The sequence below is a fragment of the Aquarana catesbeiana genome, linkage group LG04, assembly GCF_042186555.1.
Source record: "Aquarana catesbeiana isolate 2022-GZ linkage group LG04, ASM4218655v1, whole genome shotgun sequence".
Taxonomy (NCBI): domain Eukaryota; kingdom Metazoa; phylum Chordata; class Amphibia; order Anura; family Ranidae; genus Aquarana; species Aquarana catesbeiana.
Window position 1 is genome coordinate 418,080,218 of NC_133327.1, and position 24,755 is coordinate 418,104,972.

The 24,755-nt window shown below is 44.3% G+C and overlaps 1 protein-coding gene across 3 annotated transcripts in view; it reads right to left on the minus strand.

Moving 5' to 3' along the window:
* The window catches only part of AHI1 (Abelson helper integration site 1), a 458,771-nt gene that overhangs the window by 380,155 nt on the left and 53,861 nt on the right, over positions 1–24,755 (minus strand). For all 3 annotated transcript variants that reach the window (XM_073627325.1, XM_073627324.1, XM_073627326.1), the window contains exons 5-6: positions 20,163–20,302; positions 7,949–8,144 (exon numbers count right to left, since the gene is read on the minus strand). In XM_073627325.1, the coding sequence (XP_073483426.1) occupies positions 7,949–8,144; positions 20,163–20,302 (336 nt within the window). The remainder of the gene's footprint in view (positions 1–7,948; positions 8,145–20,162; positions 20,303–24,755) is intronic.

Here is a 24,755-nt window from a genome sequence, read left to right on the forward strand (position 1 = left end):
AAGCAGCCTCTGACCCCCCCTGTGCCATGTCCAAGCAGCCTCTGACCCCCCTTGTGCCATGTCCAAGCAGCCTTTGACCCCCCCGTGCCATGTCCAAGCAGCCTCTGACCCCCCGTGCCATGTCTAAGCAGCCTCTGACCCTCCCCTGTGCCATGTCCAAGCAGCCTCTGACCCCCCCTGTGCCATGTCCAAGCAGCCTCTGACCCCCCCTGTGCCATGTCCAAGCAGCCTCTGATCCCCCCTGTGCCATGTCCACGCAGCCTCTGACCCACAGTACCATGTCCACGCAGCCTCTGACCCCCCGTACCATGTCCACGCAACCTCTGACCCCCCCCGTACCATGTCCACGCAGCCTCTGACCCCCTCCTGTTCCATGTAAATGGAGAAATATTGTTGTTGACTTTTGTTTAACTTAAACACATTGCAAATAGCACTAGCAACATGTTTATCGTTTAAATATTGATATTTGCACTGTTTAGCACTGAAAACAGGCATTTAGGTACTTTTTTGCAGTGGCAGTAAACAATGCAGCTCTGTCAGTAAATTTCATGTTTTTTTTGTCAGCAAAAAAATTGGTGCCGTTTGTAAATTTTGGCATCCTGCCAGTAAATTTCACTTTGGGGGGTTGGCAACACTGCTGCAGACTTGTGTCTTTGCTTGTGGGGTAGGAGTAACTTTTTCCCAGTGACTTCCTTGATTAATTTATCAAGGGATTCCCCAAACAGTCATCCACCATCAAAAAAGGAACACAGAAGATGCGTCTTATAAGCAGATTCAGCAGACCAAGCTTTTAGCCACTAAAATTCAAAGATCCCCAGGGGGCGGTGCCCTTTTAAACAAAAAAAAAAAAACATAACTATCAAGCCGTTAATAAAAAGACCTAGCAGGCATGACCTAGGAGGCATGATGCAGCTACCGCATCCTCTTGAGACTAAGTTTAGATAGAAGGGGAAAAAGCACCAATTTTAACCTGCTCCCACTAAGAAACTTTAGAGACAAATATAATAGAGACCACCAGCACCCAAAACAAGTGACCCTTACCGTCAGTGTGTAGGGTACACACAATGTAAAATATTGATTAATGGCCCCAAGCAGTCCCTCTGCATCAATCGATCCACTCCACTGATAGTCTATAGCCTATTCCTCTCCACACGAATAGAATGCACCCAAAGACTGCTCTAATCTTACGCTTCACTGGATCACTTCAGCATCCACATAAAGGTACAAGAGGTAAAAGGGCTCATTGCGCAGACATCCAAATGAATAAGATGTTTAATAAAAAGGCTGATACACTCACATTGATGACAGAACCACCAAGCATATAGAAACAAGCATTGTTTCAAACCAATAAGATGGCCGCCGTGTCTCTAGTCAGCGCCCGTGCCACACACGTCCTTTAGCTCCACCTGGAGCTAGCGACATTCTGTCCACCTCCCGTGTGGATTTTACAGCCGCAGCTAGGTCATATCCCTTTTCCACAAACCCACTAAAAAGGACAGATGCTTGGTTGTCAAAAGCATCCACTCCAGTGCAGTTGCGCCTCAGGCGCATAAATTGACCCTGGGGACAGCTTTTAGCCATGGTTCATAGTGACAACTGTCTAGAGGGATGTATGAGTTTCTGTCAGTCGGCTTGAAAAAAGTGGACGTGACAAACCTCTCCTCGTTCACTGTGATTTTAAGATCAAGGAAATTAATTTCCTCCAAGCTGGTCTCAAAGTTGAGTTTAATGCCCCTACTGTTCTCATTGAGGAGTTCCATAAAGCTATGTAGATCAGACTCACTGCCGTCCCATAGGAGGAGGACGTCATCAATATATCTTGCCCACAAGACCACCTCTGGTCTATTGTGGGCATAGATGACGTCCTCCTCCCATTTGGCCATAAAAAAAAAAATTTGATAGAATAGGCATTTTGTAAATTAATTCTGCAGATAAGTTGTAATTTACATTTTGTCCACTAGGTGTCACTTCGCTTAAGCGCCGAGTATGGCACTGGTTCCCGGGCTGACATAGTTTTTTATAGGTTTTTATATTAGATATTTGCAGACTAATTCTGCAGATAGGTGGTAATTTACATTTTTGGCCACTAGGTGTCACTTTGCTTTAAGTGCTGAGTATGGCACCAGTGCAAACATTGGACCCACTTCCGTTTTACTTTTGCGGGAAGGAGGATCATCCCAAATTTTTTATCTCCTTATTGTGTCCTATTATGGATGAGTCACATAACAAATATTTGGGAGCTTAAGATAAGCAGTGGTCTTTTATGCATCTATATGCATGATTGTTTAAACTACAGACATTTTTTTTGACTGGGCTCGATAGCGTGATGGATATTCTCATTAGAGATTGTGTTCACGCTACCGCGCATGTCCGCTGGGCGAGTCACGACTAAGAAAGAGACCTGATTAGTTAAGTTCTGTATAAAGGGAGGTGACGCAGCGCACCGCCCGTGCCCCTGGACGTCATCTCTGATGAAATGCGTAGGGAGGAGCGACGCGCTGACATCACCTTGTGTCTACTGTTCGTTTCCAGGAAGGACGGGTTTGTCTGTTTGTGCACCGGTTGGCACATTAGACTTGAGGCTCATACTGACACTACCATTGTAAGTGTAATGCTTTCTATTTTAAAGTTTTAATAAATGTAAAAGGTTTTACACTATTTGGAGCCTTCATCTTTTATGTACCATGCCCGCCCACCCACCCATCGGTCTGAGCTTATAAGAGGCTGCTCGAGGACCTTTGAGCGTGCTTACTGTGTATTGGAACCATGCTGTGTTTAACTACAAATGCTTACCCTGATCCTCTGTAACGGGGGATCATGGCAATCTGATAAGAAGTGATTTCTTCTAATTGGTGGTGGATTCAACACAACTTTGACAGCGTCGGAAGACGCCATCCCACATGTGGATGGACTGTATTATTTGAGCACTGGTGGACTTTATATTGAATTGGAATCTATATAACTGATAATTATTTATGATTTTATGGTTTAGCACAATTCTATTTTTCTTTTAAAATGATGTAGTGCCTGAAGCAATAAGTCTCTTTTTGGAGGATCCGAGGGAACATTGGATCTTAAAAACCTCTGAGGGGGAACCCCCGTAACTCCAGCTTGTAACCGCGGGATATAGTTGAGGTGACCCACTCATCCTGAACTATTGTTCTCCAAATATCCGCAAAGTGCAGCAGCCTTCCCCCCCACCCGATGGAGTGGGGGCGTCCCCTCAAAAGGAGGGCTTGGTGCTGGGTTTAGAAAAATTTTGAACCCAAGGCTCTTTCTGGCCCTGGCCTTGCGGCTTGCCCCTCCCTGGCCCTAGTGCCCTGTTGGTGGTGGAACTGCCTTGGCACTGAGACATTTGAGGAAGCAGTCTCTGAGATTTTAAATGGGGGAAGCCTGGTGCTTTTCTTCACAGGAAGTAGAGAACTCTTCCCTCCGGAAATCTTTTGGATATATATTTGTCCAAATGATCACCAAATAAATGTTCCCCATGAAAGGGGAAACCTGCCAATAACTTCTTACAAGGAAGCTCGGCTGACCAGTTCACAAAAGCCTGCTCATATGTACAGACAAGAGAGCCTAACGAGAAACCTGCTGTATTGAATCCTTTAAGGCATCAACAGCAAAATACAGCGCTCGAGGAATATCTGCCTTATTTTCAGGCAGATCATCTTCCTGGTTAGGCCCTGTCGGACTGTCTGATCTGATCCTTTACGGACTGGCAGATACCAATTGCTGGACCAGCTGGCTGAATAGCTGAACTGGCCAAAGAAAAGGAAAGCCTTTAATAATGACTCCAATTTCTTGTCAACAGGGTCTTTCAAGCCCTGTGCGTTATCTACTGGACAAGTTAAGTTCTTGTTTAAGGAAGAGACTGCCGAATCTATGGCTGGCATGCTCCACTTCTTAACAAACTTTTCATGCATGGGATATAAAAGGGAAAACCTCTTAGGAGGAACAAAAATCCTGTCAGGATGTTCCCAATTAGCATACACCGCCTGTTCCAACAGAGGGTGTAAGGGGAAAGCCAGTGTGGCCAAAGAGGACCAGGGAGGCTCAGTGACCTCTGCAAGAGGCAACTTAAAGGCAGAACGAACCATTTCGGTAAGAGTCAGGATCAAAAGCCTCTGTGATTGAGTGGCAGACACCAACTGGATATATTCTTGTCTAGATTGCTCAGAAGCAGACTCATCCACCAGGCCATCCACCGTATCCTGAGCTTTAAGCTCTTCCCCATCCTCAACCCATTCCTGCTCAAGAGTAGAAGGCTCCGGGGAGGGGGACCTGTCATGCTTCTTGCCACCCTGCGGGATGGAGGCAATCATGCCAGCAATCCTGTGCTCTAACCCGGCTAGGGCTGAGGACAGTTCATCCTTAGTGATAAAGGGTGAAGCAGCAGCAGCGTTGACTGTAGGCACAATCCCAGAAAAGCACAGCGGCTCAGATTGCCCGGAAGCCTCTGGTCCTTCAGAGGAGCCCAGGGGCGCTTTTGCGAATGCACGTGTGCCATGCGTTTTTCATACAGGTAAAAAACAGCCAGACACAAGCAAAAAAGGTACACTTTGAAAAACACCACAGCTAGCCCAAAAACTCCCCCGTATGGTCACCGCACACAGGTGTCCAGCTTCTAGCTAGCTTTACAGTTTGCTACAATCACTGGGACACCCCATAATAATAATAATAATAATAATAATAATAATAATGGGGTTTCCCTTACCCATCCAGGCGCAGGGCAGCTTAGAAACTAAGAGCTCAATCTTCACCCTTCACAGCGGGTTCCTGTCACTTGAAGACTTTCAAGGACTGGGTACCCTTTTCATGTTTAGGGTCCACTCCCTTGGACCTGTACAGCACCCTGCAGGAATGCCTTGGCGCTGTAGTGTCCAGGATTCCACTTTGCAGGGTTCAGCTCCCAGAGGCTGCATTACAGGAAAAACCTCGCAGGATCTTGAGTCTTCTTTGCGAGGCTCGGGTACCATTTATCTAAGCATATAAAGCCTGTGTCAAATGGATCCGATCGGCCAATCCCTTGATTCATTTAAGAACCGTTTGTGGGACTAGAGACCTGGAGCTCAGAGAGCTCAAACAACCGTGCCATCCACCTTGCAGACACTGGTAAAACACTGAAGTACTTCCTGTATGGGAGGGGTTATATAGGGGATCACTTCCTGTCTAAAAGACCTTTGTTATACCAGTGTCCATTCACCTGAAGATGAAGTATAACCCAGCAGGTAATGAATATTAGCCTAAGCTCTGTGTCCCATGATATATGAAAAAGAAATTCAAGTTGTCTGGAGCAGACAATCTGCCATTAGTTTCTATCTTCAATTTGTTTAGTTAAGTAAAGTATTTTTTTTTTGTTTTAGATAGAATGGAGAGGGTTTAGATCCCCTTTAGGTTTTTATTGCTGCCTGTGCCCCAGTTAGGAGGGTTCACCCTTTCTAGGTTGTCATGTTTAGTTATCAACAGTGAAAGTAAAAAAAAAATCCCACACTTTGGGTTGTCTCTAGAAAAGTAGCAGAAGGGAACTCTTCCAATAGGGCCACTAGTTCTGGTGACAACCAGGGATTCCCTTAATTTAGAGCAAGGTTTCTCAACTACAGTTCGATGAAACCTTAGGGTTCCTCCAAAGGTTGTAAGGGGTTCCATGAGAAATGAGTGATTTCTGCCTCTCAGATAAGTTCCCACTGACACCATTGATCTTTTTAGCTATCTGTAATTGGGGGAATTCTTCCCAGTGACCACAACTGTAAGGAGTATGCTTCCCACTGACCATCACACTAATGAATCATTAGTTGCAGATATAGTAACTTTTAGCACTTCAAGAGTTCCTTTGTGTTGAAAAGGTTGCAAAAGGCTTCTTTAGTGTGATTTCCTCTCACTTTTTGTTTTGGCTATGGAACAGGAACTCAAGGGAAGTTTCCCCAATGGGACATAGATGGCAAAAAAAAAACCTGACAGTGATTATAACCTTCTTCATCAAGAATGAAAAAAAAAAGGGTTTTGCCTTTAGTTCTACTCTAAGCTTTGTAAATCAAACATCTGGCTGCTCCCGTTTTGATAAATTCCCCTTATTGTGCTTAAACACTCCCAATTAATCACATACATAATGATGTTAGTACATGTTAGGTAGGGGTGCTGAAATTAATTGTTGCATCGATGCATCGCGATTCGGGAGTCCCCGATGCGGCATTGATGCATAAGGACCGTAAAATCGATTGTGAGTGACGTCATGACGACTAGCCCCGCCCCTCCCGGGAAAGCGCTCGGAGCATATTTTTAAAATTACTTTATTTTAATAAATGCCATGTTACAATGAATGAAGTGCACCGCTGTATGTGCTTTTTGAAAAAAATATGTCACTTCATACCAAATTTCACAGTAAATACATCCCGCTCATGTGACTCCCACCCCCCCCCCGCCTCTCTCCGCTCTCCTCTCACGTCTCCTGAGTCCTGACGTCAGCAGGTAAGTCTCAGCCCACCCGCTGACTACAGCTATCGTATCAGAAGAGAGGCGGGCAGGGCTAAGAATTCCCCGCTGACGTCAGGACTCAGGAGAGACATGAGAGGAGAGCGGAGAGAGGCGGGGGGGGGGGGGGGGCGGGAGTCACATGAGTGGGATGTATTTACTGTGAAATTTGGTATGAAGTGACATATTTTTTCAAAAAGCACATACAGTACAGTGGGGCACAGCATTCATTGTAACACCGCATTTATTAAAAGAAAGTAATTTTAAAAACAGTAAGTAGAGTACAAATGTGTACTCTTACACCTCTCGCTCCGTGCTGACAGGTCCCTGGCTATCCTGTGCACATTCCACTGTTAACTCCTAGTGTGCTGGAAGGTGCAAACAGGAATGCCAAGGAACTGTCAGCACCAGGGGTGGCCCATGCATTGTGGGGGGGTTAGTGAAGTGATGGCTGTGTTTGACGGGCACAAGTGGCTGCGTTTGACTGGCACAAGTGGCTGCGTTTGACGGGCACAAGTGGCTGCATTTGACGGGCACAAGTGGCTGCGTTTGACGGGCACAAGTGGCTGCGTTTGGCGGGCACAAGTGGCTGCGTTTGGCGGGCAGTTGGGCACAAATGGCTGCATTTGATGGGCACAGGTGGCTGCTTTTGACAGGCACAAGTGGCTGCATTTGACGGGCACAAGTGGCTGCGTTTGACGGGCACAAGTGGCTGCGTTTGACGGGCACAAGTGGCTGCGTTTGACGGGCACAAGTGGCTGCGTTTGACTGGCACAAGTGGCTCTGTTTGACGGGCACAAGTGGCTGCATTTGACGGGCACAAGTGGCTGCATTTGACGGGCACAAGTGGCTGTGTTTGACGGGCAGTTGGGCACAAGTGGCTGGGTTTGATGGGCACAAGTGGCAGCATTTGACGGGCACAAGTGGCTGCATTTGACGGGCACAAGTGGCTGCATTTGATGGGCACAAGTGGCTGCATTTGACAGGCACAGTGGCTGTCCACGGCGCTGGCAATACTACTGTGGGCATCCGGCTAAGACAGCTTGCAGCTTCACAGCCGGGTGTGCATGTCTCACTGCGCTTTCCCGCATAGCCGGGCAATCTGTTGGGAACTGTGATGTGTCCCAGAAGATTGCAGGGTGGAAGGGTCGCCTAGGCGGCCCAAGCTGAAGTGGGAGCTTGTCGGTAATCCTGATGCATCGCGGAATGGAATCGAATCATTGACCAGATAATCGTAATCGAATCGTGAGACCAGTGAAGATGCGCACCCCTAATGTTAGGTGTACTGTGTCAAAAGAACAGGATATGTGTATAGAAGAAAATGAGTCCCATTAAAAAGAGTGCATTTCATAGTCAAATTAAAAAAATTACAAGCCACACAAGAGACTCTTACAAGGGCACTCAGCAAGGACTAGCAGCCCAAAACGTAGGAATAATCCAAAATAAAGCTTTTGATTTCAAAGAGCAAAAATAAAATTACCTGTATTCTTTCTTGACATATTCACCAGTTTTTTGGTCAATTAGGTAAATCTTGACCATGGGCCGAGATGTCAAAAGGTCAGTCTTCAATTTATCAGCCCGATGGACATAAACACCTAAAGCTAGGCTATCATCATACACTCGTTTAGAGATGCTTTTTTCTTCATCAGTCTCCTGACCGTTATCTCTCACTTCATCTGTGAATAAAAAAAAGCCATTTTGTGACTCAAACCTTAAATAACTAAGTGTTTAAATTAGTTTACAAAGGAGAATGAGCTCTAGAACAAGGAGTCAGCAATCGGCATGGAATGATCAAATGGAAACATCTGAAATAATGTTGTAAAGCGTAAGAGACGTTTGGACACAACCACCAGTCAATGTAATGGGTAAATAACAATAACACATTTTGTAAATATCTGGTATATACACCTATAAAGCATTAATAAATACAAAAAAATTGCAGGTTAGATTAACCACATTGTGTTTATATAGCATCAATAGTCTGTATTTCCTTAAAGACTAAGCAGAAAACATGCTTAGTCAACCCACTTAGCGATCGTCCGCCCGCATTGTGCTGCAGACGAGTGGCCACTTTAGGCAAAGCGACATACTGGTACGTTGTTGCCTACTTCCGGGTGTAGGGCGCACACAGCACCCACTGTGGTTGTACACAGCATGATCCTGTCAGCAAGTCCTGGCCAATGATTTGCAGCCTGGACATGCTGATCGGCTGTGTATTTTCACAGCTCAGAGCTCTGTGTTGACATTCAACACAGAACTCTCCACACAGGGAACGATCTCTGTGGTTCTCATCCCTGCAAAGCAGGAATGAGAAACTTAGAGATCAGGTAGAAAAAGCAGCACACTTTACACACATTACCCTAGATGCTAACCCTTTCCCAGCCAGTGTCATTAGTACAGTGACAGCATATAGTATTATCACTTTTCGCTGTATAAATGTCACTGATGAGGTTAGTGGCAGTGTCAGATCGCCCGCCACACTAACGCAGGCCCATTTTTAAGTAGCTGATCGCTGCAATTAGTAGTATAAAATAGGCTTTTTATAACAGCTTACCTGTAAAATCCTTTTCTTGGAGTACATCACGGGACACAGAGACATAGTATTAACTATATGGTATATAGGCCACCTTTAGGTGATGGACACTGGCACGCCCTAAGACAGGAAGTTCACTCCCTATATAACCCCTCCTATTACTGGGAGTACCTCAGTTTTGAAGCCAAGCAATACACGTGTAACCAAAGAGGGGAGGGACCTCTGTGTCCAGTGATGTACTCCAAGAAAAGGATTTTACAGGTAAGCTGTTATAAAAATCTTCTTTATCGTACATCACGGGACACAGAGCCATAGTAATAACTATATGGGATGTCCCAAAGCAATGCTATCTGGGGGGGGGGGGGGAGACACAAATAAAAAAACAGGCTCTTCATCCATTTACTCCATTCACCTATCCATTTAACACGTATTTTCTTTCCACACACACATCCTCACTTTTTCATTCTTCCATTTCGCCTTCCCCTTCTTTGTACTTTCCCTTTTTTTCTTTAATATTTCTTTTCTTCCCGATGTCACACAGATTTTATTAAATGCTAACTTTGCATCCAGCATGCATCATACATACATACTCAGTGACCATCGACCCGCCTCTGTGGCTGTGTCCTCTCTGGAATTTATCTGGTTATTCCCGCTTCAGTCCAGGTTGAGAGCACCTCTACCAGACCCCCGCACAACTCCACCCCTGGAACTGTTCTCCATCTATGGGACACTCTGTAAGTAACAGAGTTTTCACTTTTATCTTTCATCTTTAGGGCCTAATACCTAGTTAACCATTAAAATTATTTCATGTTTCATTACTTTATAGTACAACGCATGCATCCAACTCCTGACGACTGGCGAAAGGTCATGAAACGTGTAGAGTGTTCATCTAGTGATGCCAAGTTATGCTTGTTCCAACCAATTCCAATTAATCATGTTCTTTGCTTGTACTAATCATGCAAATTCTGTATATACCATTTTTGTTTAAATTGTACTCCTTTGCGGTCATGAATTTTACTGTTTGTCACAAATCATGTCCTAGTGATTAATTCTTGATTATTACATTTATTATGATTATATCAACTGATGTTGAATTTTTATGCTTGTATTTCTACATCATAAATGCTATATTATATTGCTTAATTATGCTCTCTTAATATCACTACCATGAACTGCCCCCAGGGGTTTGTGACACTCAGGTTCCCTTCATGCAATATACTTATATTATTATACACACCTATAGGCCTCATTTAAAGTCCCAATCCTATCCCCCCTTCTTTGGTTTATATATAAATATATATGTATAATAATATAAGTATCACACCCCTTGTAAAAATATCCTGGTTTAGATGAAAACCTGACACTACCTTTGGTAGAAAGTTAAGGACGCAATACTACAATATCCTCGTGAATAATTAAATATGGCTCTTTACAAGAAAGACCAGCCAACTCTAAAACCCTTCTTGCAGAAGATATGGCTACCAGAAAAACTAGCTCCTTCTCAAAAGGACCAAGGAAATATGTCCTATCAGCTCAAAAGGCTGTTTCTGTAATACCAACAGAACTAAATTCAAGTCCCAAGGGTTCAGGGGTGGCTTAAACGGTGGAATAAGCCGCGTTACCCCCCTGTAAAAAGTTACAGACCAAAGAATGCAACGCAAGTGGTCGTTGAAACGATACCGATAAGGCCGAGATCTGGCCTTTGATAGTAATCAAGGCCAGCTTCATCTCTAACCCTATTTGTAGAAAGGCAAGGATTCTACCTATGACATACTTTCTGGGATGCCAACCCCTGGATTCACACCAGGAAACATATGCCTTTCAGATTCTATAATATATGATTCTGGAGGCCGGCTTTCTTGAATTAATCAAAGTAGATACAACTGATCCTGACAGCCCACGCTTCCTCAGAATTTGGGTTTCAATAGCCAAACCATTAAATTTAGCGCTTGTAAGGTAGGATGGAATACCAGACCCTGTGAGAGCAGGTCCGGACGTGATGGAAGGGTCCATGGGTCCCCTATCGCCATCTTTACGATCTCTGCATACCAAGATCTTCTGGGCTACGCCGGGGCCAAAAGAACCAGCGACTTTCTTTCCTGCTTGATCCTGTGAAGGAGTCGTGGAAGCAGCAGAATAAGAGGGAATGCATAAATCAGTGAAAACTGATCCCACAGGGTCACCAAGGCATCTGTTCCCTTGTTCTTGACACAAAGTTTTTGATCCTTTAGTTGAACCTGGACGCGAATAGGTCTACCATCTCTGGCATATTGCCAGGAAGATATCGGGGTGAAGGGACCATTCCCCCGGGAACAACTGCTGGTGACTCAAGTAGTCCACCTGCCAATTTTCTATTCCAGGAATGAAGACTGCCGATAGGCAAGGAACATGATTTTCTGCCCAAGCTAGTATATGGTTTACCTCTCTCTGGGCCGCAAGACTTCTTGTGCCCCCCTGGTGATTGATATAGGCCACTGCCGTGGCATTGTCGGATTGGATTCTGACAGGACAATTCTGTAATCTGAATGTCCAGGCCCTCAGAGCCAAGCGTGCTGCCTGAATCTCTAGAATATTGATGGGCAAGGTCCTTTCGGATCTGAACCACTTCCCCTGGGCAGTCACCTCCTCCAGGACTGCTCCCCAACCTGAAAGGCTGGCATCTGTTGTTACCACTTTCCATGTGACCGGTAAGAAGGATTTCCCCTTCTACAGATTCTTGGTTAACCACCACCAACTGAGGCTCTGGCGCACCCTTCGAGATAGATGCATTGGGAGGTCTAAGGCTTGGACATTTTTGTTCCAAATAGGATAGGATACTGTGTTGCAGCAGTCTCAAATGAAACTGCGCATAGAGAATGGCTTTGAACGAAGACACGATCTACCCTGACAACCCGGACCAGCTCCTTTTATGGCGCTGATCTTTGCTTGTGGCAACAATACTCTTTTCTGGTCTGTATCTATGATCCTACCCAAGTATTCTAGCCTTCTTAATGGTTTTAAGGAAGATTTCTCTAGGTTGAAAACCCAACCTAGGCTTTCCAGGTAGTTGACTGTGGTGACCATGCTTTTGTATAAGCGGGGCTACTGACCTGTCTATCAAGAGCAGGTCGTCTAGGTATGCAATAACTGTTATACCCTGAGCCCTTAGTCTGGCCATAGGAGGGGCTAGAACTTTTGTGAACACCCGGGTGCAGTGGCTAGTTCGAAAGGCAAAGCTACGAACTGAAAATTGAGTTTTTCTACCTCGAAACGTAGAAATTTCTGATGAGCAGGAAAAATGGGCACATACAGGTATGCATCCTTGATGTCGATTGATGCCAGAAGCTCTCCTCCTTGCAGGATGGAAACTACTGACCTGATTGATTCCATGCAAAATGAGCGGATCCTTAGGAATCGGTTCAGATCTAGAATGGGTCTGACATCCCCTGTTTGGTTTTGGCACCATGAAGAGGTTTGAATAAATCCCCAACCCCTGCTCTTCCGTGGGAACCTCCATGATCACTCCTTGAAAGCCAGTCTAAAGCTTGAAAGAGAGACTTCTTTTTCTCTGGATTTTTGGACACATTTGACCTCAGAAAACGAGGAGACGGAAACTCCCGGAACTCTAGTTTGTAACCCAGAGCTACTGTGGAGAGCACCCATCTATCCCAAAATTCTTCCTGCCAGACCCTTGAGAACTGCAGAAGTCTTCCCCTCCACTTGTGCGAGCGGGGGCACCCCTTCACAAAGAGGCCTTAGCATTCTGCTTTGTACGTTTCCTTCCCCAGGACTTCTTCTGTCCCTGAGGTTGACCCTGAGGTTTAACCCTTGAACCTCATGGCAGAGGCCGTCGCGACTGCCTAGAGGCTGACGCCCCTGACCCTGGAGAAGGAGCCCATTTAAATGAAGGACATTTATTCCTTTTCTTAATTGGCAAAAGGGTACTTTTCCCACTTAAAATTTTCTGGATATATTTATCCAAATCCTCTCCAATCAGCCGTTCACCGTGAAAAGGAAAACCAGCCAGGAGTTTTTTGCATGGTGCTTCGGCTGACCAATTTTTCAACCCTAAGATCCTACGCATATGCACAAGTACAAGCGTCAGGCGTGAAGCCTGAAGGATAGAATCTCTAATAGCGTCAATAGCAAAACATAATGCCCCTGGTAGCTCGGCTAAATCCCGTGCCTGTTGATCAGGGATGACCTTGAGCACCTGTCTCAACTGGTCCTTCAGGGATTGACATACACCTATTGCCGCCACTGCAGGTTGAGTTACTGTTCCTGCCAAAGAAAATGAGCTTTTCAACAGGAATTCCAATCTTTTATCGGTTGGACCCTTAAGCATTTGAGCATTGTCTACCTGAGAGGTTAAATTTTTATTCACAGAGGAAATAGCCGCATCAATTTACTGTATATTTCATTTTGCACCAGCAATTTTTCAGATTGTGAAGCTGAAAAAGGCTCTTTCACAATTGACTCCTCGGAAGAGGAGTCAGCCTCCTCACGGTCCCCTGAGGGGGCCTCATCCTCCCCTGCCCACCGATCCTCTGCTTGAGGGTCCTGGGCGGTAGCAGGGAACCTATCGCGCTTTCTCCCATGCTGGGAAGATGCGATTAGAGCAGTCAGTATTTCCTCCAGCCCCACCAAAGCTGAGGAGAAAACATCCTCAGTAATGTAGACAGGGGCTGAAGTGTTGGAAATAGTTACAACACTTAAAAAACCCGATGGCTCACCCTGATCAGCTACCTCCAGATCTTCAGGGGAGGATGGCATTGCTGGGGTGAGACTAGGGTCCTCAAAGCCTGAAGGCGATACCTTTGGTCATCTCTTTGAGGAATTTGTACTTCCCTTCTGGAATACATAGTCCTAAGCACAAATGCAGAGGTACTTTACAAGGAAAAAATGCACCCACTGCTGAGCAATAATTCAGTAATTGTTACTGCTATTCTGCGCTCGGCCTGATGCGGAGTAAATGTGCCTTGGGGAATGCCTGTGTCCCACACTCACATGCCCAGGACTGCTTCTGTGTCCCTCCGTTAGTCCAAATGAGATTGACAATGGAGCTTTTTTATAAGCTAATCCGCCCTGCGCTGTGACGCCCACACCAATGCCCGCTAAGCCACCTCCTCTTACTTCCTCACTACGCCCCCTCTTCTTTTTTTTCAAAAAAAGTGATTCCCGCACACGGGCCTCCGATCAGATCGGCGTGTGGGGGGGTGGAGGAGGAGAGCACAGGGGGGAGGAGAGCCACCGCTGCTGAGTGCGGTGGAGAGGGGAGTGGAGTGGCAAACCACCAGACCATACAGCGCCCCCCTGCCTGCTCCTGGAGAGGGGAGAAAAAAGCATTCCCGGATGGAGAAACTTCAGCCAAATCCCCCTCCCCCCTCCAACCTCTTACCGGTGAACAGGACGGATAGCTGGAGGAAGCCATGCAGCTTCAGCTGACACAGAGCGAGATTTGAAAGCATGGAAACAGGTACGTGCTCTTTTCAACCCCCAGTGGTGACTTTAAGCATGACAACATGTACTGTATAGGAGAAATCCAAAGGAAATTTTTTTTTTAATTCCTTAGAAATCTCCACTTACCTTATCCCACCGCAGGGTTCTGTGGTACAACCAAACAAACCCAATCTTCGCCCATCACGACGGGCTCCGTTAAAAAACCTTCAAGGACTGGGGTCCCTTTTTATCAGGGTTCCACTGCCCTGGACCCATATAGGACCCTGTCAGTAAGCTTTATGGCACAGCAATCTGACCAAAGCACTGAATCCCAGGGTCCATCTCTCAAAAGAGAAGCGTTACAGGCAAAACCCTGTTTCTTTCAGCACGAGGCCCAGGTACCAACCACCTTGGCCTCAATGGCACTTTGGATGGATCCAGTTGAAAAGGCTTGCTCCAGCAAGGAATACTCCAGTGGAGCCTCTGCATAGCACATCTTTAGTCGTGACCAACACCTAAGACACTGGCGAAAAAAACTGAGGTACTCCCAGGAATGGGAGGGGTTATATTGGGAGTGAACTTCCTATCTTAGGGTGTGCCAGCGTCCATCACTTAAAGGTGGCCTATATACCATATAGTTATTACTATGGCTCTGTGTCCCGTGATGTACGATAAAGAAAATAAAAATTCCAGTATAGTCTGTAGGCACTTTAACTTTCACACAAACTAATCAATATACACTTATTGGGATATTATTTTTTTTTTTATCAAAAACATGTAGCAGAATACATTTTGGCCATCAAATCTGAAGAAGTTTGAATTTATATAATTTTGTTCTTGAATATGTTTTATAGCAAAAAGTAAAAAAATAGTTTGTTTTTTTTTTTTCAAAATTTTCGCAAATAAATAAAAAAAAACCCAGTGGCGAACAAATACCACCAAAAGAAAGCTCCATGCATAAAAAAAAAAAAGGATATAAATTTCATTTGGGTACAGCATTGCATGAACGTGCAGTCACTAGTTAAAGTAGCGCAGCTTCGAATAGCAAAAAATGTCCTGGTCATGAAGAGGGGTAAAATCTTCTGGCGCTGAAGTGGTTAACTTAAAACAGATCTAAAGCCAAAACTTTAGTTCATTTTGAATAGAACAGGAGTGGACTAAAACTGCTGTCAGTTTTTTTTACATCTGTGTCCCATTAAGATGGCCACACACTATACCATCTCCTTTAGATTTACTAACTTTAGTATGAGGACCAATCCATTCAATTTTCATCCAGTCAGGAAGGCCTTTGCACTACATAGTTTATGATACATATAAAAAGGCACATAGAAAGGAATATGTACAATCAGATTAGTATGGTGTATGGTGACCTTTAGGGAGATTTCCCTTCCCTTTCTGTCCAGTAGAAGTTTCTCAACAGAAAGCGAGAGGATGTAGCGCCTCCTTCAGGAATAACACATTAGGCTGAGAAAAAAAATTAAATCTGAGCATACCACCTGTGGGCAGTCCTTATTGGAGGCTAAACCCCTCACTTTCTATTGGCATTTCAGTTAGTTACAAAGCAGTACAGAAAGGAAAATGAGATGAGAGGGAGCTAAAACCTTCAATGAACTTGAGAAAGCGATTTTACAGTCAGTAGATAAAACAAAATTCAGTTTTCTCTTTTGTTCATTGAAGGACATAGGGCAGCAATATTATTGACCATAGGAAAGTCCCAAAGCAGTGATCACTGAGGGGTGGAAAGGCAGGACAAACAACTCAGGAGAAAACCTCCAGGAAGAAAACAGAAACCTCAAACCACTGCCAGCAAAACCAGCAGCCAAATCCCACATCCAAAGATGCCAAAACAACAAACATGTAAAAACCCAGTATAAAGCATGGACAGAAAAACCAGGAAGCGTTTTCAGAAACTGAGGCACAGATGCCGTAGTCCAAGACACAGAATTTTCCCTAGCGGATCCTTGCCACAAATTTGGATACCCTCCTGTTGAGATTGCCCGCCGCAGGCCCATTATAAGTCGTTGATCGCCGCAATTAGTAGTATAAAATAAAATAAAAATTCCAGTATATTTACACCATAGTTTGTAGGAGCTTTAACTTTCACACAAACTAATCAAATCAATCAATATACACTTATTGGGATATCCACTTCTGAAGAATCCCACTGCAGGCATATCTGATGGAAAACCTCCATCAACAAAAATTTGAAAGCTTAGATTTGCGGCCAGCCAGTTTTTTTATTTAGAATTTTCTTCTGCAGAACTTGTGTGGAACTGAGCATACAGGACCGCCTAGAAGATGAGAACCATAAGGCCTAAAACTTGCATGCAGAAACTCAGAGATGACCACCTGCAGGATAGGAACAACTGAACCAAGGATGCATCCCTAGAACTCGTCCATCAGCAGAAACCTGTGGCCCATGTCAAGTACAGAATCAGACCCATACACTTCAAACATATGGGTGAAAGTTGAAACCAAAGAGAACCCCTGAAAATGCAGGATCCAGCAGAATGTGCATAGTGAACACTAGGGTGCCCCCAGCAGGGTAGAGTAGGATTATATAACCAAGAAAAAACACCACAGAATCTTCTACTGTAACACCAGAATCTGAGCTACAAAGTGGAGATTTAAACCTTAATCTATCAGACGTGTAAGTGAAGCTAGCAAAAGGGCAACAGGGATTTTTTAAAATTTTGCGTAGGACTTTTTAAAGGGCCATACCACGAGAAAAGTGTTGGCTGGTCTTTGTTGAATTCCCCTAAATTTGTGTTAAATTAATTCATGGAAGCATGCCTGCAAATATCTATTGTCAGAAACAACTCACTGGAGAAACTTCCTCCTTACCATAAAATCTAAACACCTCTCCAAGTTAGCCTATATGTCCATGCAGGGGCAGAGACAGGGGCATTTAGAGGTAAAAAAAAAAACAAAAAAAAAAAAAAACACTGCCAGTGCATCCAGGAGCAGCGGCGATTTGCCAGAAAAAAACATTAGGCACATCAAGCATTTAAATTGCCAGAATAAATTGTTAATTTGGCCAATGAAATGAATTCACTCCCAATCGCTTGATGTGCCTAAACACGTTTACACGCGTCAAACGTTTTTTTTCTGCCAAAATGCTGCTGCCAGGAGGAAAAGCATTTAGGAGAGCTAAAGCAAATGCCCCATGTGCATGGGGCCTTAGACTATATGGGCATGTTTTTTTAAGGAAGAGAATGTGGCATTCACTAAACATTTGCTTATTGTTATATCCTGGTGCATGTGTTTTAAATTACAGTGACTGGATAACCTGCAGTGAATATTTAGTGAATGTCACTTGTACTGCTTTATAAATACACTTTATTACCAAAAGTATTGGGACGCCTGCCTTTACATGCACTTTAATGGCATCCCAGTCTTAGTCCGTAGGGTTCATTATTGAGTTGGCCCACCCTTTGCAGCTATAACAGCTTCAACTCTTCTGGGAAGACTGTCCACAAGGTTTAGGAGTGTATCTATGGGAATATTTGACCATTTTTCCAGAAGTGCATTTGTGAGGTCAGGCACTGATGTGGATAAGAAGGCCTGGCTCACAGTCTCGGCTCTAATTCATCCCAAAGGTGTTCTATCGGGTTGAGGTCAGGACTCTGTGCAGGCCAGTCAAGTTCCTCCATTCCAAACTTGCTCATCCATGAATTTATGGACTTTGCTTTGTGCACTGGTCCAAATCATTTGTTGGGGGGGGGGGGGGGGGGTGTTATGGTGTGGGGCTGTTTTTCAGGGGTTGGGCTTGGCCCCTTAGTTCCAGTGAAGGGAACTCTTAAAGATAAAAAGAACTCGCTGCTCCAGGTGAGATGAGTGTGCCTCATGTAACCTCCAAACGAGTGCTAGCCCTGGCCCGCCTCCGTGGATATTACTCGAGATAAAGAAGAAATGACAGCACATCGGGTAGGTTCTAAATGACGTTTATTAAATCACCAAGGTGACACCAGGGGACACGAACACACAATCTTGAAGAAGCGTTTCACACTGTACAAATGTACTTAATCATTACGTGGGGACTCTTAAGGCGTCAGCATACCAAGACATTTTGGACAATTTCATGCTCCCAACTTTGTAGGAACAGTTTGAGGATGGCCCCTTCCTGTTCCAACATAACTGCGCACCAGTGCACAAAGCAGGGTCCATAAAGACATGGATGAGAGAGTTTGGGGTGGAGGAACTTAACTAGCCTCCACAGAGTCCTGACCGCAACCCAATAGAACACCTTTGGGACGAATTAGAGTAGAGACTGCGAGCCAGGCCTTCTTGTCCACATCAGTGCCTGACCTCACAAATGTGCTTCTGGAAGAATGGTCAAATATTCCCATAGACACACTCCTAAACCTTGTGGACAGCCTTCCCAGAAGAGTTGAAGCTGTTATAGCTGCAAAAGGTGGGCCAATTCAATATTGAACCCTATAGACCAAAACTGGGATGCTATTAAAGTTCATGTGCGTATTACGGCAGGCGTACCAATACTTTTGGTAATATAGTGCATGTCCATGGAGGTCACCATACACGCTACAATCTGACCATATAATCTCTGTACAATCAACTTTATATTTACCAAAATTATGTAGTACGAGGACCTACGTAATCTCAATTCGTATCCAATCAGGTAAACCACTGTAGTACATAGTTATTAGTAGATCTAAAGGAGATTGTACAATCAGACTGTATGGTGTATGGTCAGCTTAAAAAGGAACTGCAGTCTACTCACATAATTTGTAATAAAAACATCTTTGCCATTCTGAAGCTTCTATATACTGTAATTCTGTACTTGCCAAATATGTTGCAGAAATCTCCCTCCACTGAGTCTGGCTGCATCCATTTTAACTGTGGGCAGCTGAAGCTGCTGCCTGTTCATTTCCTGGATTTACACAGAGGCACACCTCCAGGTCTGCAGCCCTGCAGCTCTCATTGGCCCTCTTATGACTCACCCCCCCTCCCTTCTTGGCCAACTCTCACGAGATTGAGAGAGAGAGCTGTGCATGATGCCATAAGCCTAAGCTTTTTATCAGACAAGAAACAGGAAGTGGGCTGTATAAGTTATTTACTGACAGAAAAAAAATGTTTTACTATCCAAAGTTACACCAGTTAACAAGGACAGAAGATTTAATAAAAGGAAAGTTGAAAAAAATTACTGAAGGTCCGCTTTAAAGCTGGGTACATATGGATCGAATTTTGATCTTTGTGTAATCCTTGCTGTTCAGCAGAACCTGGTCGTTCGATGGGGATCTGTTGAACGGTTCTGCTGGAAAATCAGCGCTTGATCACCGCTGCAGTGTTGATCAGTGTCCCCACTGTCAGAATATAATAGTACATCAGAGGGGATTCCTGCAGCCACATCACTTGTATGGAAACAGGAATATGAGTTTTTTTTCGTTCAGCCTGCTGGTTGAATAAAAAAAAAAAAAAAAAAAAGAAGAAAAACCTCAGTGCGTACCCAGCTTTAGACTTTGTGTCCATGTCATATTCTATCAAAACGCTAAAACCTTTTTCAGATACTGTCTATTGTAACTGTGAACATTACTATTAAAAAAAAAATAAAAAAATCTACAATGGAAATATTATCTTGTCTTGAATCTTAATATTGTGTCTATCGAGCAGCCTAACCTGTAGTGTCAATTTCCATACAAACATAACCACACTTCTGTAGCACAAATTAAAGCACACAACCAATACTTATACAAGACTAACAAAGATACCACCAAATGCTGACCTGTGTGGGATCTCTTTTTGGCTTTCTTGCTTTTACGTTTAGGAAGATCTGTTTTTTGAAACTTTTCCGGAAAGGACTCAAGTGGAGATTGATCGAAGGCTTCTGCTGGCGTGTGTTGCAGTTCAGACAAAGACATAACACTAAGTAAAAGCACAAAATACAACTATGATCACCCTACAAAATGTGAATAGACAGCCAACATCATTAAGGTGTCACTAAACCCACATAAAAAAAAAAAAAAAAATTATAAATGAGTGCTTTATTACATGCTGTACATACTCAATCTGCAATCACTATGGGGTCACTATGGGATTTGTTTTCTGTATTCTGCAAAAAAAAAATCTGGTTGATCCTAGTCTCATCCTACTTCTCCCTCCCCCCCTTCTGTCCAAGTCCCCAATGCAGCTAGGGATTTTGCAGAGCAGTGTTGGCAGCTCTGCACAAGTTTTCAGCAAATTTCTATGCTGAGTATTTCCTCCCTCTCACATCGGAGCAGCCCATGTGACTATAGAGTCACACATGTGCTTGTATACACAGTGGTAAATGACAGCCCACTCCCTCCCTCCTCCACCATGCCCACCAACCAGCTAAACACAAAGGGGTGGGATATTACATGTAGATTGATCGAGGTTTCACCTCTCTCTAATTCCAAGACACAGGCTGGAGGGGCTGACACAGCCTGTGACTGGCAGAAATCCAACCACAGCATGTGTTATTGCCACAAAATAATAAAGAGTTGATTTTCAATGTATATATATTTGTATGACAGTTTAAAACAGTTTATTGATATTATTTAATTTTACTCTGTATTCCAAAAGGCTTTTAACATGTGACCAGCAGCAGAGGACTAGAAGCTCCTTTTGCTTATGTTTCCCTGCAGACAGGCTGTGAACATCTGGGCCATATGACAGATTTATATCAATTAGGGATAAGGTACTTCAATTTTTTTTATTTTTATTATTATAATAATTACAGTGCCATCATCCACATACAGAAATAGAAGGAACAAGAGTAAGGCTGACCGCAGGTCAGCCTGTTATTGTAGGAGGAGTCAGGCTGCATAAAGCCTGCCCTCCTTCTCCTTGCTTGTGGTCGTAGGATCTCGTGTGCGTCTGACGTCACTTCCGGGTTTCCGTGTCAGGAGGAAGATGTGCGGCTGCAAGGAGCAAATCTCCCTATTTCAGTGGCGGAGTTACAGGTTTGGGGAAGGGGGGCACCGCTCGCTGTGACCGCTCTCCTTCATGCAGCGCTGCAGACTCGGAGCGGCGCGGGCGGCCCTCTGGGTTCCGTCCTCCGTCGTGGGCGGCCGTGCTGGTGTCCGCACGCGCACGCTCGCCTCTGTCCTCCTCGCGCGGCTTGTCTCCGGCTGGTGAGAGGCGGTATGTGCGCTGCGGGAGGCTCTTGGTCGCTCTCGGGGCGCTCTCTCTCTCTCCCCTCCTCCTCGCCGGGGACCTGTTGCTGGGGCTGCCTCTGGCCTCGCCCCCTCCTCTGCTCTGTGTCGGTGGTGTCTGGGGTTCCTCGCTTCACAGCTCCTCCTGTGTGGGGGGGCTGCCAGTGTGTGCTGTGTGCTGCGCGTCGCTGTCGTCCAGGCGCGTGATCGCCCTCCCCCTCCCCGATCATCACCTCCAGCTAACTTTTATTGTTGTTGACCATTTGTGTCCCCTACCATGGGATTCCCTTCACTTCCTGTCTGCGGCAGGGGGTCACTGGTGGTTGCATGGGCTGGCGCTCCCCATTCACCCCTGTTCTGGTGATGGTGCGGAGTGTGGAATCATGCCTCCTACTGATCAGTTGCGGTTTCTCATGCATTTCATGGTTTCTTGCTATTTGCGATTTCTCTTTCATTTTTGCGCTCTCTTTCAATTTGCGGTTTCTTATGCATGTTGCAGTTTTTCAGGTGTTTTTGGTTTCTCATGCATGTTGCGGGTTGCTCATACATTTTGCGGTTTTCTCATGCATTTTACGGTTTCTCACGCATTTTACGGTTCTCATACAATTTACGGTTTCTCATGTTTTTTCATGGTTTCATGCAGGACGGTTTCATGAGAATTTACGGTTTCTCATGCATTTTACGATTTCTCATGCAATAAAAGGGGGGCTGGGCAGATTAGAATATTCTGGCATACGCATGTGTAAGCACAGGGTTCAGGGGTTAATTCGGGCTGGGGGGTTGGCAGGACACTTGCTCGTTGCCTGTCTTCTCATTATTTTCTGTGAGGGTCCTTTGGGGGTATGTAATTTACAATTTCTCATGTTATTTTGGTTTCTCATGCGATTCACAGTTCTCATGGGTTTCTCATGCATTTTACGATTTATATTTACGGTTTCTCATGTATTTTATGGTTTCATGTTTTGTTTTTTGTTTTTTACGGGTTCATGCGATTTACGATTTCTCATTTATTTACGATTTCTCATGCTTTTTACGGTTTTCATGCGATTTACGATTTCTTATTCATTTTACGGTTTTCATGCTATTTACGGTTCGCATGCATGTTTAGTTCGCATACAATTACGATTCTCATGCGTTTTACGGTTATCGTGCATTTTACGGTTTCTCATGCGAGTTATGGTTTCTCATATAATTTATGGGTTCTCATGCATTTTACAGTTTTCATGCTTTTTACGGTTTCAGTAAAATTTACGGTTTCTCAGGCATTTTACGGTTTTTCATGCATTTTACGGTTTCTCATGCATTTTACACGTTTTAAGGCATTTCACGGTTTTATAAATTGCGGTTTCTCATGCATATTTTTCAATCTCTCATGCTTTGTTATGGTCAATTTACATTTTCTTATGCAATTTATGTTTCTCATGCTATTTACGATTCTCATGCAATTTACGTTTCTCATGTAATTTACGTTCTCATGTAATTTACGGTGTTATCATGAAATGTTCGTTTTCTTATGCAATTTGTCATTTCTCTTGCCTATTCATGTTTCTTACATTTCTCATGTTTCCCATGTTACTCATGTCTTACATGGTTCTCACGTGTTCTCTTGGTTCGCACGTTTTCCATGTTTCTTACGCTTCCCACGTTTTCCATGCCTCGCACATTTGTTCATGCTTACGTCTTCCCATGTTTCTCACGTCTTCCCATGTTTCTCACGTCTTCCCATGTTTCTCACGTCTTCCCATGTTTCTCACGTCTTCCCATGTTTCTCACGTTTTTTCCATGTTTCTCTCGTTTTCCATGTTTCTTTCGGGTGTTTTCATGCAGTTTACAGTGCTCATGCAATTGTTACAGTATTTTCATGCAATTTTTTACAGTGTTTTTATGCATTTACGGTTTCTCGTGCTATGTGTCACTTCTTATGCCTTTTCATGTTTCTTACATTTATCATGTTGTTCTTACTTTTCGTATGTTTTCACGTTTTTCCCTTGGTGCTCACGTTTGTTTCTCTCGTGTTTCCTTGATTCTCACGTTTTCCTTTGATTCTCGTATGCTTCTCTCGTTTCCCATGCTTCTCGTTTTCCCATGCTTCTCTCGTTTTTCATGCTTCTCTCGGTTTCCCAGGCTTCTCTCGGTTTCCCAGGCTTCCCTTGGTTTCCCATGTATTTTACGTTTATGTCATATGTTTGTCACAGTTTTTCATTCGCTGCATTTCTGTTAGCTAGTGCTCACATTCAGGGTCTGTCACGTCTACAGATCTGTACAGGCTGAGGTTTCGTTTTTAATTGATTGTTGTCCCACAATCTTCTCGCCTGTTTCCATACGTCATACGTGCACGTTCACCATTACACTTTTACTTTTACCCACCTCGGTCTGTGGGTATCTTAGCCCTGAGTGTTCGTTTTTAATTACCTGTCCAGGCGCTGCAGGTTGCTCGGGCTCACTCACTGCATACAGTAGGGGGGTGTCATCATTAGGTTCACATTCTTGCGCTATTGGTCTTGCCATTCCTGCACCCACATCATCATTGTCAGGTACCAGGGGTGTTATGTCTTGGGGCTGCTTGTATGTATGTTAGTTGGTTGCTGTCAAACAGCTGGGTTGTTCATGTTCTACCACTGCAGATTACCCATCACGTCTATAGGTTGACAGATTGAGGTGATCGTTTTTAATTGGCTTGTTCGGTGGCAAGTCTCCTCATCTGTTCTTACGCTGTTTATGTATTTCATACAAACTCACGTTTCTCATGCAATTTACATTTTTCATGCAGTCTACGTGTCTCATGCAATTTACGTGTTTTTTGCAATTTGTTGTTTCTATGATAATCTCACTTATGTTTCTCTCGTTCTTCTAGGTTTTCTCATGTTTTCCCAAGGTTATTCTCGTTCTCATGTTTCTCACGCTGTTCATCAATTCACGTTCTCGTGCTACCGGGGTTTTTTCATGTAGTTTGCGGTTTCTTGCAGCTTCGGTGCTTAGGCTGCTTACGGTTTATAGCTCGCATTATACATGTGTTTCGTTCTTTCACGCAGCTACGTTCCTGGCGCAGGTTATAAGCATGCTCACGTTTTTTCGTAGTTCATGTTGCTGTCCCAGTGGCATGTCACTTACGCGGAGTAGGTTACCCAGGGGAGCCTTTTACAGGCTCAGGGGGTTAGTGGATTCCGAATTTTCTCAAGTCTCTAGGTCAGGATCAGTAGGCT